Source organism: Oncorhynchus tshawytscha, linkage group LG04 (assembly GCF_018296145.1).
Source record: "Oncorhynchus tshawytscha isolate Ot180627B linkage group LG04, Otsh_v2.0, whole genome shotgun sequence".
Lineage (NCBI taxonomy): Eukaryota > Metazoa > Chordata > Actinopteri > Salmoniformes > Salmonidae > Oncorhynchus > Oncorhynchus tshawytscha.
Window position 1 is genome coordinate 44,533,175 of NC_056432.1, and position 21,120 is coordinate 44,554,294.

The window sequence follows — 21,120 nt, forward strand, 5'->3', positions numbered from 1 at the left end:
CCAAACATCTATGCCACCAAAACAGGCTAACCAAACACTAAAAGAGCAATATCATCATGCTCAAATTTCACAACCTCAATGTGGAAATATATATAAAACACAGAAAAATCACGTGTTTGACTGCACTGGATCTTTAACAAAACATGATCCCATCATAAGATGAAATCCATTCAGAATTCATTGTTGCTCTAGGAAAAAATTAAAAAATAAGGACAGCTATTTAAAATCGGATTTAGTTTGAAAAATCAAAAGGATATATAAAAGCTGATTTGCTTTGTACATACTGTCTACAGGGCTGGTGGTAGGGGTCTGCAGAGCTGGTGGTGGTAGGGGTATGCAGGGCTGATGGTAAGGGTCTGACGGGTCGGTGGTAAGGGTCAGAAGGGCTGGTGGTAAGGGTCAGAAGGGCTGGTGGAAGGGGTCTGAAGGGCTGGTGGAAGGAGTCTGAAGGGCTGGTGGAAGGAGTCTGAAGGGCTGGTGGAAGGAGTCTGAAGGGCTGGTGGAAGGAGTCTGAAGGGCTGGTGGAAGGAGTCTGAAGGGCTGGTGGTAGGGGTCTGAAGAGCTGGAGGTAGGGGTCTGAAGGGCTGGTGGAAGGAGTCTGAAGGGCTGGTGGAAGGAGTCTGAAGGGCTGGTGGTAGGGGTCTGAAGGGCTGGTGGAAGGAGTCTGAAGGGCTGGTAGAAGGAGTCTGAAGGGCTGGTGGTAGGAGTCTGAAGGGCTGGTGGAAGGGGTCTGAAGAGCTGGTGGTAGGGGTCTGAAGGGCTGGTGGAAGTAGTCTGAAGGGCTGGTGGTAGGGGTCTGAAGGGCTGGTGGTAGGAGTCTGAAGGGCTGGTGGAAGGGGTCTGAAGAGCTGGTGGTAGGGGTCTGAAGGGCTGGTGGAAGTAGTCTGAAGGGCTGGTGGTAGGGGTCTGAAGGGCTGGTGGTAGGAGTCTGAAGGGCTGGTGGAAGGGGTCTGAAGAGCTGGTGGTAGGGGTCTGAAGGGCTGGTGGAAGTAGTCTGAAGGGCTGGTGGTAGGGGTCTGAAGGGCTGGTGGTAGGGGTCTGAAGGGCTGGTGGTAGGGGTCTGAAGGGCTGGTGGTAGGGGTCTGAAGGGCTGGAGGTAGGGGTCTGAAGAGCTGGAGGTAGGGGTCTGAAGGGCTGGTGGAAGGAGTCTGAAGGGCTGGTGGAAGGAGTCTGAAGGGCTGGTGGAAGGAGTCTGAAGGGCTGGTGGAAGGAGTCTGAAGGGCTGGTGGAAGGGGTCTGAAGGGCTGGTGGAAGTAGTCTGAAGGGCTGGTGGAAGTAGTCTGAAGGGCTGGTGGTAGGGGTCTGAAGGGCTGGTGGTAGGGGTCTGAAGGGCTGGTGGTAGGGGTCTGAAGGGCTGGTGGAAGGAGTCTGAAGGGCTGGTGGAAGGAGTCTGAAGGGCTGGTGGAAGGAGTCTGAAGGGCTGGTGGAAGGAGTCTGAAGGGCTGGTGGAAGGAGTCTGAAGGGCTGGTGGAAGGAGTCTGAAGGGCTGGTGGAAGGAGTCTGAAGGGCTGGTGGAAGGAGTCTGAAGGGCTGGTGGAAGGAGTCTGAAGGGCTGGTGGAAGGAGTCTGAAGGGCTGGTGGAAGGAGTCTGAAGGGCTGGTGGAAGGAGTCTGAAGGGCTGGTGGAAGGAGTCTGAAGGGCTGGTGGAAGGAGTCTGAAGGGCTGGTGGAAGGAGTCTGAAGGGCTGGTGGAAGGAGTCTGAAGGGCTGGTGGAAGGAGTCTGAAGGGCTGGTGGAAGGGGTCTGAAGGGCTGGTGGTAGGGGTCTGAAGGGCTGGTGGTAGGAGTCTGAAGGGCTGGTGGCAGGGGTCTGAAGGGCTGGTGGAAGGAGTCTGAAGGGCTGGTGGTTCTAATAGTAGGGGTCTGAAGGGCTGGTGGTAGGGGTCAGTGGGAGGGGTGAGAGCCAGACAGGATGTCATAGGGCACGGTCAGGCCAATGTTGTAGTTGTAGCCAGATGACTCCACATTGTTGGACCTGCAGATGGGCAGAACATGGGCTGGTGGAAGGGGTCTGCAGGGCTGATGGTACTAGTAGTAGGGGTCTGAAGGGCTGGTGATAAGGGTCAGTGGGAAGGGTGAGAACCAGACAGGATGTCATAGGGCACGGCCAGGCCAATGTTGTAGTTGTAGCCAGATGACTCCACATAATTGGACCTGCAGATGGGCAGAACATGGTCCTGGGAGGTGGAGTCCTCTGAGAAGTCATAGTGGCAAATTACTCCCCTATGTCTATAATGTGGACACACAAGAATTGGGGCAGTTAAAAAACAAAATAACAAACAGACTTAAGAATTAGAATTAGAATTAAACAGAAAGTATTCACATCTCTGGACTTTTTCCACATTTTTTTGTGTTACAGCCTGAATTTAAAATTGATTAAATTAAGATTTTGTGTCACTGGCCTACACACAATACCCCATAATGTCAAAGTTTCAATTAAAAATGAAAAGCTTAAATGTCTTCAGTCAATAAGTATTCAACCCCTACGGAAAGCCTAAAGTAAAAATGTTGTTAACTACAAAGATACAGGTGTCCTTCCTAACTCAGTTGCCGGGAGAAGGAAAACATTCAGGGATTTCACCATGAGACCAACGGTGACTTTAAAACAATTACAGAGTTTAACGACTGTGATGGAGGATGGATCAACAACATTGTAGTTACTCCACAATACTAACTTAAATGACAGAGTTTAAAGGAGGAAGCCTGTACAGAATTAAAATATTCCAAAACATGCACCCTATTTGCAATAAGGCACTAAAGTAAAACTGCAAAAAAATGTGGCAAAGAAATTAACTTTACGTCCTGAATACAAAGCTTTATGTTTGGGGCAAATCCAACAAAACATATCACTGAGTACCACACTTCATATTTTCAAGCATGGTGGTGGCTGCATCATGTAATGGGTATGTTTGTCATCGGCAAGAACTAGGGAGTTTTTTGGGATAAAAATAAATGGAATAGAGCTAAGCACAGGCAAAATCCTAGAGGAAAACCTGGTTCAGTCTGCTTTTCAACAGACACTGTGAGACAAATTCACCTTTCAGCAGGACAATAACATAAAATACAAGGCCAAATATACACTGGAGTTACTTACCAAATCGACATTGAATGTTCCTGAGTGGCCTAGTTACAGTTTTGACTTAAATTGGCATGTATGGCAAGACTTGAAAATGGCTGTCTAGCAATGATCAAGCTTTTCATTTCATTTTTTTTTTTTCCAAACTTTGCGGCAGGGTAGCCTAGTGGTTAGAGAGTTGGACTAGTAACCGGAAGGTTGCAAGTTCAAACCCCCGAGCTGACAAGGTACAAATCTGTCGTTCTGCCCCTGAACAGGCAGTTAACCCATTGTTCCTAGGCCGTCATTGAAAATAAGAATTTGTTCTTAACTGACTTGCCTAGTTAAATAAAGGTTAAAAAAAAACAACAACAACCAACTTGACAGAGCTTGAAGAATTTTAAAAAGAATAATGTGCAAATATTGTACAATCCAGATGTGCAAAGCTCTTAGAGACTTACCCAAAAATATTTAGTTGTAATCGATGTCAAAGGTGATTCTAACATGTATTGAATCAGGGGGTTGAATACTTATGTAGTCAAGATATATTAGTATTATATTTTTCATTCATGTTTTACAAATGTTGACAGACTATTTTGTGTAGATCGTTGACCATTTAAAAAACAAGTGTAAAGAGTTTAATCCCACCTTGTAACACAAATGTGGAAAAAGTAAAGGGGTGTGAATACTTTCTGAGGCACATCTATGCAGACACTGATCTCTGTGTAATATGGAATCTTCAGTAAAATAAACAAGTATCTTGCTAAACTCTAAATGTATAAATTAGAATTTTGGGTGGTGTTATTAGGGACCTGCGGTGGGCTGTGAGGTCGTCATCTGTGATGCAGGCCCCTCGTGGAGACTTCTCGTCTGGGATGTTGGCTGTCACCAGAGTGCTAGTGTTGAATCTCAAGTGTCTGACTGGGTGCCTGCAAACAGATAGGAGGGAGAAACAACAAACACCATTTTTTATTACTAACAATTTGATTTCACACACACACACACAAATTCACTAACGAGCTGAAAAGGGATCAATCAATACTGATGCGCCTGTTTGGTTTGCTGCCAATGTCAGCCTGATAGGTAAATGTTGCGTATTGCTGAATATTTTAGCAATGCATACTTGAAAGTGACTGGAACGGCAAGACACTTACATTTTTATATTTCAAGTACTGAATAGCACGTAAGAATTCTACCTGCCTTTTGTGGCACAAACAAATAGATGTATGAGCAACCAATAGAAAGAACTCTGCTGTCCCACCTGTTGTGCATCTCCCACAGTTTAGCTCCCATCCTCATCTCCCAGACGCAGACCAATCCCTCACCTCCGCCACTCACAATCTTCCAATCGTCTGCCTGCACGGAGGTCACGCCCATGTGGTGAGCATACAGCGATGTCACAGAGGAGCCGGTGCGCAGGTCAAACACCCTCACCCTGAAACAGAACACAGCAAAAGCAAGTAGTCATTTCATCTCAGGAAGTGATGTTGCAGGAAGTAGATCAGACAAAGGTGGTCGATTCACTCCACTACTGAAGATATGAAAGGATGTATCTTTCCTAGGCTGGTCCAAGATCTGTGTGTGCTCTTGCCACCTCTATTGCTGTTATTTTCAAGCCATGGGATGACAATGAGTGCCAACAAGGAGTTGGCATTATAGAACCAACAGACCGGCACTCAGACCACATCTTAACAAGGTTACCAGAGGAAACTTGGTGCCTCCGAACAATGCATTACAAAAACAACAACAGAAAACCTATAAGACATGATCAGAAAAGACAGGCCAACAAAGACAGGAATAAACACCAACACTAGGTGACATTGAGGGGATTTCATCTGCTTCCTCTACTTTAGACCACTTATAAACGTACGTTTAATTACTTTAGCCACCAATAACACTCATTCACTCACAGCACCAAAGCTACAAATATTGAAGATGTTTTGAACTGATTAAACACGGTGCTGTTGTAGCATTAATAGAACTAAGGAGGATTCTTGGGTCTGGTTTGACGAGCCAAACATGCCCCACGGACCTCCAGCTCCATCTGTTGCCATCACTGCTTTAGTTTATTGGGTCCCACCGCACAGCAGCCGGAGGATGACTTCATGCAAAAAGCTTTCCAAAAGTTCATTACCCAAATTTAATTTATTTGGGGGTGAGCAGATTTAATTTCCGCTTCAATAAATTAAACGAATCAGGGTTGCATAGCTAAATGGGCATTAGCATTGTAACTAAGATGTATGGTAAGACATGAGTTGCGTCCCAAATGGCACCCTATTCTCCCTATATAGTGCACTACATCTGACCAGAGCCCTATGGGTCCTGGTCAAAAGTAGTGCATTATATAGGGGATAGGGTGACATTCGACACACTGACATGGCTGCTGAGTAGTGTTGTTTCATGGGCGCTCACGCTTCAGCAAAAGGGTTTAAAAGTTACTGTCTGGCAGCCTCCGACAGTCATAAATCTAATGTTTGGAGCGAGCCCTGGTCTTCACTGAGCTGCCAGTGGACAAGCTATTTCACATTAATCAGCATGATCCTTGTTTTCTACTAACCAGTTGAATGATAGGGGAAAAATATATATATATTCCACCAAAATAAACATACCCAAACACATTTTTTCCCCCATGAGATGGCCATAACCGGTAACTGGTAACGTTGCATAGTTTTAGAAAGGTCAGGAACTCACCCTTCTGGTAATAAAAAAATAATAATACTCACTTTTGAGGACAAACTCAAGTATATAGTACAAATATTATGAGAATATACAAATCATATATGAATGGTCAGTTCAATTCTATGAAATTATTTAGTATTTTTTTTATGTTGAGAGAGCTAAATCCGGCTGAGAATGAGACAGTGAGATGAAACTACAATGAACAAAAATATAAACGCAACATCTAAAGTGTTGGTCCAATGTTTCATAAGCTGAAAAAAAAAAAAAAAAAAAAAAAAAAAAAAAAAAAAAACACAGAAACTTTCCATATGCACAAAAAGCTTATTTCTCTAAAATGTTTACATCACTGTTAGTGAGCATTTCTCCTTTGCCAAGATAATCCATTCACCTGACAGGTGTGGCATATAAAAAGCAGATAAAACAGCATGATCATTACATAGGTGCACCTTGTGCTGGGGACAATAAAATGCCATTAAAATGTGCAGTTGTGTCACACAACACAATGCCACAGATGCCTCAAGCTTTGAGGGAGCGTGCAATTGGCATGCAGGAATGTCCATCAGAGCTGTTGCCGGATAATTTTATATTCATGTCTCCACCAAAAGCCACCTCCAACGTCGTTTTAGCAAATTTGAGGCCGTTCAACCGGCCTCACAACTGCAGACCACGTGTACCCTGCCAGCCCAGGACCACGGTGTTGAGGAGTATTTCTGTCTGTAATAAAGCCTGTTTAGTGGGGAAAATCATTCTGATTGGCTGGGTTCCCTACTGGGTGGGCCTGGCTGCCAAGTGAGTGGGCCTATACCCTCCAAAGCCCAGTCATGAGCATGAGGTGGGTGGGCCCTTGCCCAGTCATGAGAAATACATAAATTAGGGCCTAATGAATTTATTTCAATTGACTGATTTCCTCATATGAAATGTAAATCAGTAAAATCTTTGAAATTGTTGCATGTTGCGTTTATATTTTTGTTCAGTATAGTATTGCTGCATCCGTTAAATCAGTGGTCGCCAACCGGTCGATTGCAATTGAATGGTCGATCTTTAAGGCATTCCTAGTCGATCACCATATATTTCTGTAGAAAAGTCAACGAACGATTAAGTCGCTCCTTTTTAAAATTTCTGTTAAACTGTTACCGTAGGTGCACTTGATTCAAAAGTCTTACGCACCGGGTAAACAAAGTTTCCCCACGAGACAAAATCCGCCTACCCGGCTGACCGGCAAATCTGTGACTAAAATTGAGTGCACCTACTGCGCTGCCCAATCGGATAGCTTAAATCACTGTGGCTACAGAGCTTCCATGACTCTGGCCACAGCCAAGTTTAATAGACTACTAGCCTACGTAAGATTTAATAACTTTTAAAACCGAGACCACAGAGAGGACAGTTGCAAATCATTCAGCGCGTTGTCAGGATTACATATTTTATAGTATCAACAAATGTCGGTACATAGAAGTGTCTTACATCGTCTGAAAGCTTAAATTCTTGTTAATATAACTGCTCTGTCCAATTTACAGTAGCTATTACTGCGTAAGAAATACCATGCTATTGTTTGAGGAGAGCTCCTAACAACAACTGTTTTTTCACCGCAATAGGTTTGATAAATTCACCTCTGAAGGTGAAATGTGTACTTCTATTCATAAATCTTGCTCTGATTTATTATCCAAAGGGTCCCACAGATAACATGAAGTGTTGTTTTGTTAGATAATATAATTTTATATCCTAAAAAAGTCCATATAGAAGGCACTCATTCAATTTGCAAAAAAAATAATCTGAAAATCTCACCCTAAATATTGTTTCAACGAGTCAAATCACATTTATATATACTTCCTCAGAGATCCTAGAAGGTAACAAGACTTCACTATTTCATTAGGGGTGTAATATATCCTGAAGGATACCATATTTGGTCAGAGAGCGACGCCTTCATGGCACACCGATGGCGCGGGCGGCCATCACTTGAACATCTATCTTTGTCAAATAAGCACCAATCGGGGTCAAACAAAGCTAGCTAGATAGACAATGATCTGGGCTTTACGGGAGTATCAGGAAACCATGTTTATGTCGTAAAATGTAGCTTCTAACCTTGTACGACAGCATGCCTTTTCATTTTGGACAAAAATTATAAAGGATATTCAGAGTTATGAAAACTGGTTGTTTTGCAAATGTTGAACTTATAAAATGGCTACTAATACTTGGAAAGCTAAATCAAAGTCCAAGTATACATATTTGATGATATTCTTACAAAAAAATAAGAGTATGAATGTGAATGTCTCCTTTTGCCCAAATGTACATGGGGACTTCACACTAAAAGACTTGAGGATCAGTCATACCCCAAGTTATCCATCTGAAACTTTGCACATACACTGCTGCCATCTTGTGGACACTATCGGAATTACAACCAGAGTGATGGCTATAACAGACTCATCAATCTACACACAACATCCCTTAATGACAAAGCAAAAACAGGTTTTTGCAAATGCATTAAAAATACAAATCTGAAATATCACCTCTCACATAAGTACTCAGACAATGTATACTCAGTACTTTGTTGAAGCACCTTTGACAGCAATTGCAGCCTCGAGTCTTCTTGGGTATGACGCTACAAGCTTGGCACACCTGTATTTGTGGAGTTTCTCCCTTTCTTCTCTGCAGATCCTCTCAAGCTCTGTGTCAGGTTGGATGGGGAGCGTCGCTGCACAGCAATTTTCAAGTCTCTCCAGAGATGTTCGATCGGGTTCAAGTCTGGGCTCTGGCTGGGCCACTCAAGGACATTCAGAGACTTGTCCCGAGCCACTCCTGCATTGTCTTGGCTGTGTGCTTAGGGTCATTGTCCTGTTGGAAAGTAAACCTCCCGCCTCAATCAGAGGTCCTGAGCGCTCTGAAGCAGGTTTTCATCAAGAATCTCTCTGTACTTTGCTCAGTTCATCTTTCCCTCGACCCTGACTAGTCTCCCAGTCCCTGCCACTGAAAAACATCCCACAGCATGATGCTGCCACCACCATCCTTCACCAAGTTTCCTCCAGACGTGACGCTTGGCGTTCAGGACAAAGAGTTAAATCTTGGTTTCATCAGACCAGAGAATCTTGTTTTTCATGGTCTGAAAGTCTTTAGGTGCCTTTTGGCAAACTCCAAGCGGGCTGTCATGTGCCTTTTAATGAGTGGCTTCTGTCTGCCCACTCTACTATAAAGGCCTGATTGGTGGAGTGCTGCAGAGAGGGTTGTCATTCTCAAAGGTTATCCCTTCTCCACAGAGGAACTCTGGAGCTCTGTCAGAATGACCATCGGGCTCCTGGTCACCTCCCTGACCAATGCACTTCTCCCACGATTGCTCAGTTTGGCCAGGCGACCAGCTCTAGGAAAAGTCCTGCTGTTTCCAAACTACTTCCATTTAAGAATAACGGAAGCCACTGTGTTCTTGGGGAACTTCAATGCTGCAATATTATTTTTGGTACCCTTCCCCAGATTTCTGCCTTGACACAATCCTGTATCGGAGCTATTCGGACAATTATTTATTTATTTAACCGTTATTTAACAAGGCAAGTCAGTTAAGAGCAAATGATTGACTTCCGGTAACGATGTGGCGAGGAGCAGCAGCTAACTGTAGCTCAAACTATATTTTAACTAATTATTCAACGCCTATTTACACATTTTGTTATTTAATTGTCCAAAATGTTGGTTACATGGTAAATTTACTTAGAAATGCACATAAGCAGACACTTTTGACAAAAAAAACAAATGTCATCTCTACCTGCAGCTAGCAAGGAAAACGGTGAAGAAAAACAACCTGGTGACCCAGTTCTAAATGAGATTCGCGAAATGCACAAAAATCTCGAAGAGAAAATTGCAGGTGGGCGAAGTTGTGGCTGAAATAAAACTTACAGTGGGTGCACTGAAAGCAAAAGTGGACACACTCGACAACCAAGTTACACACGCTGAAGAGAGGACATCAACCTCAGAGGACAAGAACAACTGCCTAAACGACACTGTTGAAAAAACTGATAGAAGAACGACTTCAATACCAGGAAAATGACATTCGGAGACATACACTTCAAATCAGAGGGTTACCCGAAATCCACAAAAATATGGAAGATTGTGTGAAAGACATTTTACGCAACCTATTTGATAAAACACCGGAGGATGTTAAGTTAACAACATGCCCATCGAGAGAACACATCGGAAACCGACGACACTGCACCCAGGACCAGCCCCACGCAACCCCCGGCCTATCCTGGTGAAATTCTTACGATACACTGACAGGGAGAAGTTCCGGCTCAGAGCCAAAGAGCGTAGGACTTTTCAATGGAAGGAGACCAAAGTGGAGTTTTCCCCTGACTTTGAGGCATATGTGCATGAAAAGGGGACTGAAATACTCGTTGCAATATCCTGCCGTGTTCTGGGTTACTTTGAGAGGATCATTACGTCGTTTCACAGACCAAAAAGAGGCAAAGAATTGTGTCATGGACATCAATGAGGCCAAACAAATTGTGTAGCGTGGTAGGCTATGGTTCATCACGAATGGACTAACATTTTTCTCTAAGGCGATATAACTTCTCATGTTGTGAGTAACAGTCTCATTGAGTGTTTATTCTACGAATGCTGCCTATAATTTATCTTTCTGCTTTACAGCTGGCATCATTATACTACTGGATTAAGCAGGACTATAGTCCAAGCATATCATTCTGTATTATGGCTATAGTGGGGAGAAACATATATTAAGCTTTCATTCTAATAACAGCAATAGTGGGTCAATATAGACCACAACAGGTGTGTTCGTGCCATGAGTGATGGGCACAAGCCAAAGTGTTAGTCAGTTTATTTTATCATTATTATGACTTATAGCGGTCTCTCTTTTGTAGCTGACCTCAGTTTACATTCCTGTCTTTTGGATCTATACAGTTCATGTATCAGTCTCCACGAGAAAGGTAATCTCTTCTCTTTGCGAGAATAACGATCAGCCCATCTTTATGTTGGATGTTTTGATTGATTTATGTCATCTTTCAAATCAAATCAAATCAAATCAAATTTTATTTGTCACATACACATGGTTAGCAGATGTTAATGCGAGTGTAGCGAAATGCTTGTGCTTCTAGTTCCGACAATGCAGTAATAACGAGCAAGTAATCTAACTAACAATTCCCAAAAAAAACTACTGTCTTATACACAGTGTAAGGGGATAAAGAATATGTACATAAGGATATATGAATGAGTGATGGTACAGAGCAGCATAGGCAAGATACAGTAGATGATATCGAGTACAGTATATACATATGAGATAAGTATGTAAACCAAGTGGCATAGTTAAAGTGTCATCTCTATGACATGTCATATTTGTCATTTCATGCCTATATTTGGCGTTGTTAAAACGTGCTAATTCTAGTTGGAGCATCAGCGCCCGGAAGACCTCGGGACACTTCACACAGATGAAGGCCTGGTATAGGGCCTTCCTACCTCTCCAAAGGTATACATGTTCAAGTGGAAAAATAATTTAAGGACAAAGAGGGATGAATCTTGATTTTACTTGTAAAGATTTCAGGACAAAATATAATATTGGGAAATATTTATGCTCCAAATGAAGATGACCCAGACTTCTTCCTTCAACTTAACAAAATAATACTGGATTTAGGTGGTTTTCCTCTGGTACTGGGGGTGATTATAAATCAGGTCCCTGATGCTTTTTTTAGATAAATCCAAAATGGGTCTAACCAGGACCTTAAACTCAAGAAGCAATTAAAATACTGTGTAAAGATGTTGGTCTTTATGATATATGGAGATTGCGAGCGGTTGGATTGATCAATTACACATTATTTTCAAAAAGCCACACTGTTTATTCATGCATCGACTACTTTCTGATCTCACACTCTCTCATAGATAAAGTGGGTGCTTACAATGTAGGCACGATAGCTATGACAGATCATGCACCCATTGATCTGACTGTTGAAATATTGGCAAATGAACACCAGCCTCTTACAGAACGAGGCGTTTTTTGAATTCCTTAAAACACACTTTACGATATTCTTTGAAACAAACAATAGTGCGAAACAGGTACATGTCTGGGAAGCTTTTAAAGCTTACATTCGCAAAGTAATGATACAAAGATCTTAATGGTAGCCCATTAAGAAATTAGATAAACAGAAAATGTATAAACTTGAAACAGAGCTTAAAATGCTGGAGAGGGAATATTGGTCCAATCCTAGCAACATTTCTCTGGTAAATCTGAAAACAAGAGCTGAATATTTTATTCAGTAAAAAATATCATATTAAATATAATAATATTCCCTGTACAGGCTGAAATAGAGATGGTACGAATCTAATGAAAAGGCAGGAAAACTGTTGTCCAGTCAATTGAAATCTAGAGAAACAGCTCGGCAAATAGGTGGAATCAGAAATAAGACAGGCAAGCCGATTACGAATCATAAAGAAAAACAATATTTTGAGACTTGTTTCAGGAACTTTATACTTCAGACAGTCCTTTAGATATGCAGAAAGCAGAGGCATTCTTTCAGAATCTGAACCTTCCTAAATTAACAGAGAAAGACAGGAATTGGCACGACCACCCTATTACTTTGGAGGAATTGACCGAAACTATAAGACAAGCACCCAGTGGTAAAACTTCAGGGTTGGATGGGAAACCTAGTTATTTCTATAAAAGGTTTGCAGAGCAGCTTAGCCCAGAAATATTGAAAACATCGATTGACACAGGTGAGCTTCCACCTTCTATGAGTGATGCAGTAATCACCCTAATCCTCAAAAAGGGAAAGGATCCCCATAAGTGTGGGAGCTACTGTCCAATTTCTTTGATAAATTGTGATGAAAATTGTCTCATCTCCATTTTCTGTAGGACGAGGCACGAAACAAGGTGACGGTCTCTTGCCTCTCCTATTTATTAGAGCATTAGAAGCATTAACAAAAGCTATTAGGTTGCATCAGTCAATCAAAGGGATTAATATGGGAGGTAGGGAGAAAAAACTACTGCATTATGCAGACAACATATTACTATTAATATCAGACCCCCAACTCTCCATACCGCCTTTACTGGACCTTGTAAATGCATTCTCAGAGATATCGGGCTATAAAGTAAAACCGGACCAAATCTGAAGTAATGCCTCTATCAAAACATTGTCTGAGAAATGACCTCCTCAGCTGGAGGTTTCAATGGGTCCCTAAAAACTTGAGTTACCTGGGGATCGTGTTAATTCCTGGTCTAGAGAACATGATTTCTGAAAATCCTGACCCACTATTGAACAAAATTCAACTCCAGTTTAAGAGCTGGAATAAAGTACAAATCTCATTATGGGGTAGGATACAGGTTATAAAGATGGTTATAGCTCCTAAACTGAATTACGTCATCAGCATGTTCCACTATCCATACCGGTCTATACTTTTAAATCCATGGACAAAATTATTACTGAGTTTGTTTGGGCCAGTAAAAAGGCCAGGATGAAACTAGCACGATTACAGGCAAAGACTGAGAAGGGAGAAATAAAGCTCCCTAACATGCAATTGTATTAAGAAGTCTTTGTAGCTTCCCAAATAGGCTCTCTCTTTATTGAGAACTCGCCTAGGCCAATCTGGGTGGACATGGAGGAAGAACTTAATGCCCCATTTCGGGGGGCATCAGATTATTTGAGTCAACAAAAGGTGGGACTCCAGAATCCAAAACTGTGCCATACTAAAAAAATATATGGAGCCAGATTCATAAGAGAGAGAGAGAGAGAGAGAGAGAGAGCTTCACCTTTCTTGATAAGCTATGCTTCGTTATGGAACAACCCTAAATTGAAAATAGGGGGACACATGGTTTTCTGGAAAGGTTGGTATAGAAAGGGGATAAAGAACATTGGCTGTCTGTATCAAGAAAACACTTTTCCCTCTTTTGAAGAGCTGAGCTCCAAGTATAATACAGAAACAGGACTTTTGAAGGCATCTCCAGCTTAGGTAGGACAAAACAACAACAAATTCCTAGTACATTCCGATATAAGCGTTAAGATGGAAATCCTATGCAAATTACCACATACCGCAGGGCTTATACAGTGGGGCAAAAAAGTATTTAGTCAGCCACCAATTGTGCAAGTTCTCCCACTTAAAAAGATGAGAGAGTCCTGTAATTTTCATCATAGGTACACTTCAACTATGACAGACAAAATGAGAAAAGAAATAATCTGAAAATCACATTGTAGGATCTTTAATGTATTTATTTGCAAATTATGGTGGAAAATAAGTATTTGGTCAATAACAAAAGTTTCTCAATACTTTGTTATATACCCTTTGTTGGCAATGACAGAGGTCAAATGTTTTCTGTAAGTCTTCACAAGGTTTTCACACACTGTTGCTGGTATTTTGGCCCATTCCTCCATGCAGATCTCCTCTAGAGCAGTGATGTTTTGGGGCTGTTGCTGGGCAACACAGACTTTCAACTGCCTCCAAAGAATTTCTATGGGTTTGAGATCTGGAGACTGGCTAGGCCACTCCAGGACCTTGAAATGCTTCTTACGAAGCCACTCCTTCGTTGCCCGGGCGGTGTGTTTGGGATCATTGTCATGCTGAAAGACCCAGCCACGTTTCATCTTCAATGCCCTTGCTGATGGAAGGAGGTTTTCACTCAAAATCTCACGATACATGGCCCGATTCATTCTTTCCTTTACACGGATCAGTCGTCCTGGTCCCTTTGCAGAAAAACAGCCCCAAAGCATGATGTTTCCACCCCCATGCTTCACAGTAGGCATGGTGTTATTTGGATGCAACTCAGCATTCTTTGTCCTCCAAACACAACGAGTTGAGTTTTTACCAAAAAGTTATATTTTGGTTTCATCTGACCATGACATTCTCCCAATCTTCTTCTGGGTCATACAAATGCTCTCTAGCAAACTTCAGACGGGCCTGGACATGTACTGGCTTAAGCAGGGGGACAAGTCTGGCACTGCAGGATTTGAGTCCCTGGCAGCGTAGTGTGTTACTGATGGTAGGCTTTGTTACTTTGGTCCCAGCTCTCTGCAGGTCATTCACTAGGTCCCCTCGTGTGGTTCTGGAATTTTTGCTCAACGTTCTTGTGATCATTTTGACCCCACGGGGTGAGATCTTGCGTGGAGCCCCAGATCGAGGGAGATTATCAGTGGTCTTGTATGTCTTCCATTTCCTAATAATTGCTCCCATAGTTGATTTCTTCAAACCAAGCTGCTTACCTATTGCAGATTCAGTCTTCCCAGCCTGGTGCAGGTCTACAATTTTGTTTCTGGTGTCCTTTGACAGCTCTTTGGTCTTGGCCATAGTGGAGTTTGGAGTGTGACTGTTTGAGGTTGTGGACAGGTGTCTTTTATACTGATAACAAGTTCAAACAGGTGCCATTAATACAGGTAACGAGTGGAGGACAGAGGAGCCTCTTAAAAGCCAGAGATCTTGCTTGTTTGTAGGTGACCAAATACTTATTTTCCACCATAATTTGCAAATAAATTCATAAAAAATCCTACAATGTGATTTTCTGGATTTTTTCTCTCTCATTTTGTCTGTCATAGTTGAAGTGTACCTATGATGAAATTACAGGCCTCATCTTTTTAAGTGGGAGAACTTGCACAATTGGTGGCTGACTAAATACTTTTTTGCCCCACTGTATACAGCCACCTTATAGGTGCATTTAATGGAACTTGTAAGGGTCTAAAGGATGTATGGGAAAAAGACCTGGAGGTAACATTTGGAGAGGAGGAATGGAATATCTCTCCCTATGAGAGATGCCCGGTCCAAGCTGATTCAATTTAAAGTGTTCAATAGGATTTATTGAACTCCTCTGAGGTTGAACAGAATAGGTTTGATAGAATCCAGACTATGCTGAAGATGTCAGTTAAGTAGAGGTGACATGATCCATATGTTCTCTAACTTTCCAAGCTTACATACCTTTAGGCAGAAGGTATTGGAAAAGATTGGGGATATTCTGGGTACCACAATACTTGTAAATCCTGCTTTGCTATTACTGAATATCATTAAGGATATTGATGGACTGAGAAGCTCATGTTTAAACTGGCTAAAAGTTGCTCTAACCACAGCCAAACGAGTCATACAGAGACACTGGAGGGAGAAGGACCATCCGTCTTATAAGGAATTGTATGTGGCTTTGGCAGAAACAGCTTCATATGAAAGAATGATTTATAAAAATTAATTGTAAACTCGCTACCTTTGATATGTGGGGACATTTTCTCTCAGCGACAGAAAGTGAAAACAATATGAAATGGCCTGATAAGACTACAGACATACAGTTGAAGTCGGAAGTTCACATACATCTAAGCCAAATATATTTAAATTCTGTTTTTCACAATTCCTGACATTTATTCCTTGTAAAAAGTCTGTCTTAGGTCAGTTAGGATCACCACTTTATTTTAAGAATGTGAAATGTCAGAATAATAAATGAGAAAATTATTTTTTAAGCTTTTATTTCTTTCATCACATTCCCAGTGGGTCAGAAGTTTACATACACTGAATTAGTATTTGGCAGCATTGCCTTTAAATTGTTTAACTTGGGTCAAACGTTTTGGGTAGCCTTCCACAAGCTTCCCACAATAAGTTGGGTGAATTTTGGCCCATTCCTCCTGACAGAGCTGGTGTAACTGAGTCAGGTTTGTAGTCCTCCTTGCTCGCACACGCTTTTTCAGTTCTACCCACATATTTTCTAAAGGATTGAGGTCAAGGCTTTGTGATGGCCACTCCAATACCTTGACTTTGCTGTCCTTAAGCCATTTTGCCACAACTTTGGAAGTATGCTTGGGGTCATTGTTCATTTGGAAGACCCATTTGTGGCCAAGCTTTAACTTCCTGACTGATGTCTTAAGATGTTGCTTCAATATATCCACATAATTTTCCTACCTCATGATGCCATCTATTTTGTGAAGTGCACCAGCCCCTCCTGCAGCAAAGCACCCCCACAACATGATGCTGCCAGCCCCGTGCCTCAAGGTTGGGATGGTGTTCTTCGGCTTGCAAGCATCCCCCTTTTTCCTCCAAACATAACGACTGTCATTATGGCTAAACAGTTCTATTTTGTTTCATCAGACCAGAGGATATTTCTCCAAAAAGTACAATCTTTGTCCCCATGTGCAGTTGCAAACCGTAGTCTGGCTTTTTATGGCGGTTTTGGAGCAGTGGCTTCTTCCTTGCTGAGTGGCCTTTCAGGTTGTGTTGATATAGGACTCGTTTTACTGTGAATATAGATACCTTTCTACCTGTTTCCTCCAGCATCTTCACAAGGTCCTTTGCTGTTGTTCTGGGATTGATTTGTACTTTTCGCACCAAAGTACGTTCATCTTTAGGAGACAGAACGCATCTCCTTCCTGAGCGGTATGACGGCTGCGTGGTCCCATGGTGTTTATACTTGCGTACTATTGTTTGTACTGATGAACGTGGTACCTTCATGCGTTTGAAAATTGCTCCCAAGGATGAACCAGACATGTGAAGGTCTACAATTTCTTTCTGAGGTCTTGGCTGATTTCCCCATGATGTCAAGCAAAGAGGCACTGCGTTTGAAGGTAGGCCTTGAAATACATCCACAGGTACACCTCCAATCGACTCCAATGATGTCAATTAGCCTATCAGAAGCTTCTAAAGCAATGACATCATTTTATGGAATTTTCCAAGCTGTTTAAAGGCACAGTCAACTCAGTGTATGTCAACTTCTGACCCACTGGAATTGTGATACAGTGACTTATAAATGAAATAATCTGTCTGTAAACAATTGTTGTAAAAATTACTCGTCATGTACAAAGTAGATGTCTTAACCGACTTGCCAAAACTATAGTTTGTTAACAAGATATTTGTGGAGTGGTTGAAAAACGAGTTTTAATGACTCCAACCAAAGTGTATGTATACTTCCTACTTCAACTCTACATAGACCACTGGTAGGGGTAGGAATATATATATATATATATTTTAATTTTCCTTTTGTTGTAATAGTTATTATGGGGGAGGGGGTTATGGGTGAAAAAAGTTTCCTTTTCCATCTTTGTGTGCGGTGTGTTTGGGGGGTGCGCACGGTGACTTTTTCCACATTTTGTTGCGTTGCAGCCTTGTTCTAGAAAGGATTAGGTTCTTTTTTATTTGGCCCGTCTTGGAGTGGGACTATGGCGTGAAGCGGGTGGGGAGTCTGGGTGCTTTCCGGGTGCTCTGTATTATTCATGTCCGTCAAGTTATGGTTTAATGCCAAATGTATGCATTGTTGTTATATCGTAAGAGGAAACAATGAAACCTATAATTACGAAAAAAATAACATTCTTATTTACAAAGACGGCCTACCCCGGCCAAACCCTAACCCAGACGACGCTGGGCCAATTGTGCGCCGCCCTATGGGACTCCCAATCACAGCTGGTTGTGATACAGCCTGGTATCTAACCAGGGTCTGTGGTGACACCTCTAGTACTGAGATGCAGTGCCTTAGACCGCTGAGCCACTCAGGGCTTGATTCCTTCGAATTCATGGCTTGGTTTAGTCTGACATGCACTGTCAACTATGGACCTTATATAGACAGGCGTACCATTACAAATCATGTCCACTCAATTGAATTTACCACAGGGGGACTCCAATCAAGTTGTAGAAACATCTCAAGGATGATCAATGGAAACAGGATGCTCAATTTCAAGTGTCATAGCAAGGTGTCTGAATACTTATGTAAATAAGGCATTTATTTTTAATGCATTCGGGTATTGTGTGTAGATTGATGAGGAAAACATTTCAGTTAATCCACTTAAGGCTGTAACGTAACAAAATGTGGATAAAGGGAAGGGGTCTGAATACTTTACGAATGCACTGTAGGCCAGAAAATGTGACACGTCACTCCCTATGCAAACATGGGGTCTGAAACCTGACACTTTAAGTCAGCCCTGCGAAAAGAGAAATGGGGCTTTCTTGCACTATAAGACATGGGACCATTTGACGTTCACAGCAGTGGAGGCTGCTGAGGGGAGGAAGGCTCATAGTAACGGTTGAAATGGAGTCGCTGGAATTGTATCAACCACATGGAAACCATATGTTTGATACCATTCCATTGACTCCATTCCAGCCATTATTATGAGCCATCCTCCCCACAGTAGCTTCCATTGGTTCACAGAGCACTTTGTACACAAAAATGTCAGTTGCAACGGGTCCAAAACTGCTCTAAGTCTCCCAAATAGGGGGCTTAACATCCAAGAGGCTATACAACACCTAAGAGGCTATACAACACCTAAGAGGCTATACAACACAGTAATGTGAGAGTGGAACTGTAAACCAGATTAGGAATGACATTGAACCTTATGTTCAAGTATTTGAGTGTCTGTCATCTTAAAGGCCCAGTGCAGTCAAAAACATGATTTTTCAGTGTTTTATATATATTTCCACACTATGAGGTTGGAATAATACTGTGAAAATTATATCCTTTTAGTGTAAGAGCTGTTTGAAAAGAGTCCGATTTTTGGCCTTCCATGGTGACATCACCAGGCGTTAAATTAGTTAATAGCCTGTCTGACAATAACACATGTTCGGTTTTCACTCCCCACTCAGACAGTCCTAACAAAATGACTGCTTGAGAAATTGACCCTTCTCTAAGCCCCGCCCCAGAATTGTGGCCAACCAATGGATAGCAACTCGGACAAGCTCACGTTTCAAATGCATGAAAGCCAATGAAAGCTATAGCAAAACTGAGTTAATAAAAAAAAGCTAAATTGTTTAAATAGCTAACATTAAATTGCTTAAACAGTGCACATGGGGTACTTGCTACTGTGATTCCTAAAATGCAAAGCCTATTGGAGTATTTTTCTAATCTGAAATTATATGTTATTATAAATTATTATATTTTACATTGTTTGCTAGCTCAGCTGGTTAGAGCTAGCGATCAGTCTCTTTGACCACCAAACGTTGTTAACGCTAGCTAGCCAGCCATTTAATATAACTTTGTTCTCTCGAAATGTATGTTAGCTAGCTAGGTTTGCTATATTATGAATCCAACTATCATCTGCTGTCGACATCAGGATACGACTTGAGAGAATTTTTGCTTCTTTCTGAACATTTTAATTGAAAATAGTAAGGTGCTTCATTGTTACACAGAAATGAGTTGATATTGAGATAACAATGGCTGCATTGGACCTTTAACATCAGTTGAGCTCAATAAAGGTATGTTTAAAACTAGACTGGCAACTTGAAACACTTGATTCAATGAAATGGAAAGGCTAATAGAGGAGACAAAGCAGACAGTATATTTTTCTTTGTTTTAGGGTTGTGGTTTGTTATTTCCTATGGGTACAGGACTACTGGGCACGAACATGGCTCTCTCTCCATTCCACCCCCCCATCCCTTCCTCTCTCCCTCCCCAGTCCCCAAAATCCTTCCTGTTTGTTCAGATGTGGCCCAGGCAATTATGATCAAGGCAGTATTCCAGACAGCCCCGGCCTTATCAGGACCCTCGTTTGCGCCCTAGAAACTTCAGAACGAGAGTGAGAGAGCAACTAATTTGGAGAGAAGAGAGACGGAGAGGAGGAAGAGACGCATTAGGCCCTGGCCTTTGGCCATCCTAATGGACAGCTAGAGCAGACCCGCTGCCTGCCTTCTCATCTCCCTCGTGCCCCTTTGTCCCTGGCACATCAGACAAGACCAAATGGTCACAGCCAAGTTGGCCTCCGACTGCCTACGTACAAGACTACTTAATCAGAGAGAGGGACATAGGTAAGAGTCTCCTACTTTGTCTATTATTCTTACAGATGGGGTCGTACTTTACGAGAACGGCTGTGCCCAACGAGATGTAGTGCTACACATGCTTTCCTCGCTTTTGGCTGTCTACTTAAGGCCTGATGAATTTGGTGAAGGAGTTTGATTTGTAAGGATTCTGCCAAAAGTGCTATGCTTTCACCTGCCAACTCCTGTCCCGCTGTCAGGGACAAGTGCAGATGAGGATGGCTCTCTTTTGTGTCTTTCTTTCCCCATACTGACGGCCAGGTTGCAGATGCAGCGTGTGTGTATACAGCGGCTGAATGGCGAGGCCACTGGACAGCAATGTGGAGACTGCCATCGTCTGCCACCCTGCTGTTTCCTTCACAAATACCCCCAGGTGATGGGCTGGCTTCAGAAAACACACTGTCCACCCCGAGCGACGCTCGTTGACACAAAGAGTATTTCACAAAGAGTATTTCACTTCCAATCATTAATTAGGTCCCCCCTCCCTCTCTCTCATAACCAATTTTGATGCTTTGTTTTTCAAGGTATGCCAGTGGTGTGAAAAAAAAAAATTATCTTTTCTTTTTCTTTTCTTTTCACAACTTTGCTAAACACCTGATCCACCTAGAAGTACGCTGTGATTTGCACCTCCACGTTCCAATATTCCTAATCAGTTGTAATTATGTGTTGAGGAATATTGTGTTGTGATAAACAGTTATTGCATCTGACTTGAACC

General features: G+C 42.2%; 1 protein-coding gene across 2 annotated transcripts in view; it reads right to left on the reverse strand.

The window, feature by feature from the left end:
- Positions 1-2,052: 2,052 nt before the first annotated feature.
- Positions 2,053-21,120, reverse strand: part of LOC112248856 (F-box/WD repeat-containing protein 8) — a 29,966-nt gene continuing 10,898 nt past the window's right edge. For both annotated transcript variants that reach the window (XM_024418215.2, XM_024418216.2), the window contains exons 9-11: positions 4,315-4,488; positions 3,866-3,982; positions 2,053-2,227 (exon numbers count right to left, since the gene is read on the reverse strand). In XM_024418215.2, the coding sequence (XP_024273983.1) occupies positions 2,062-2,227; positions 3,866-3,982; positions 4,315-4,488 (457 nt within the window). In that variant the 3' untranslated portion in view covers positions 2,053-2,061. The remainder of the gene's footprint in view (positions 2,228-3,865; positions 3,983-4,314; positions 4,489-21,120) is intronic.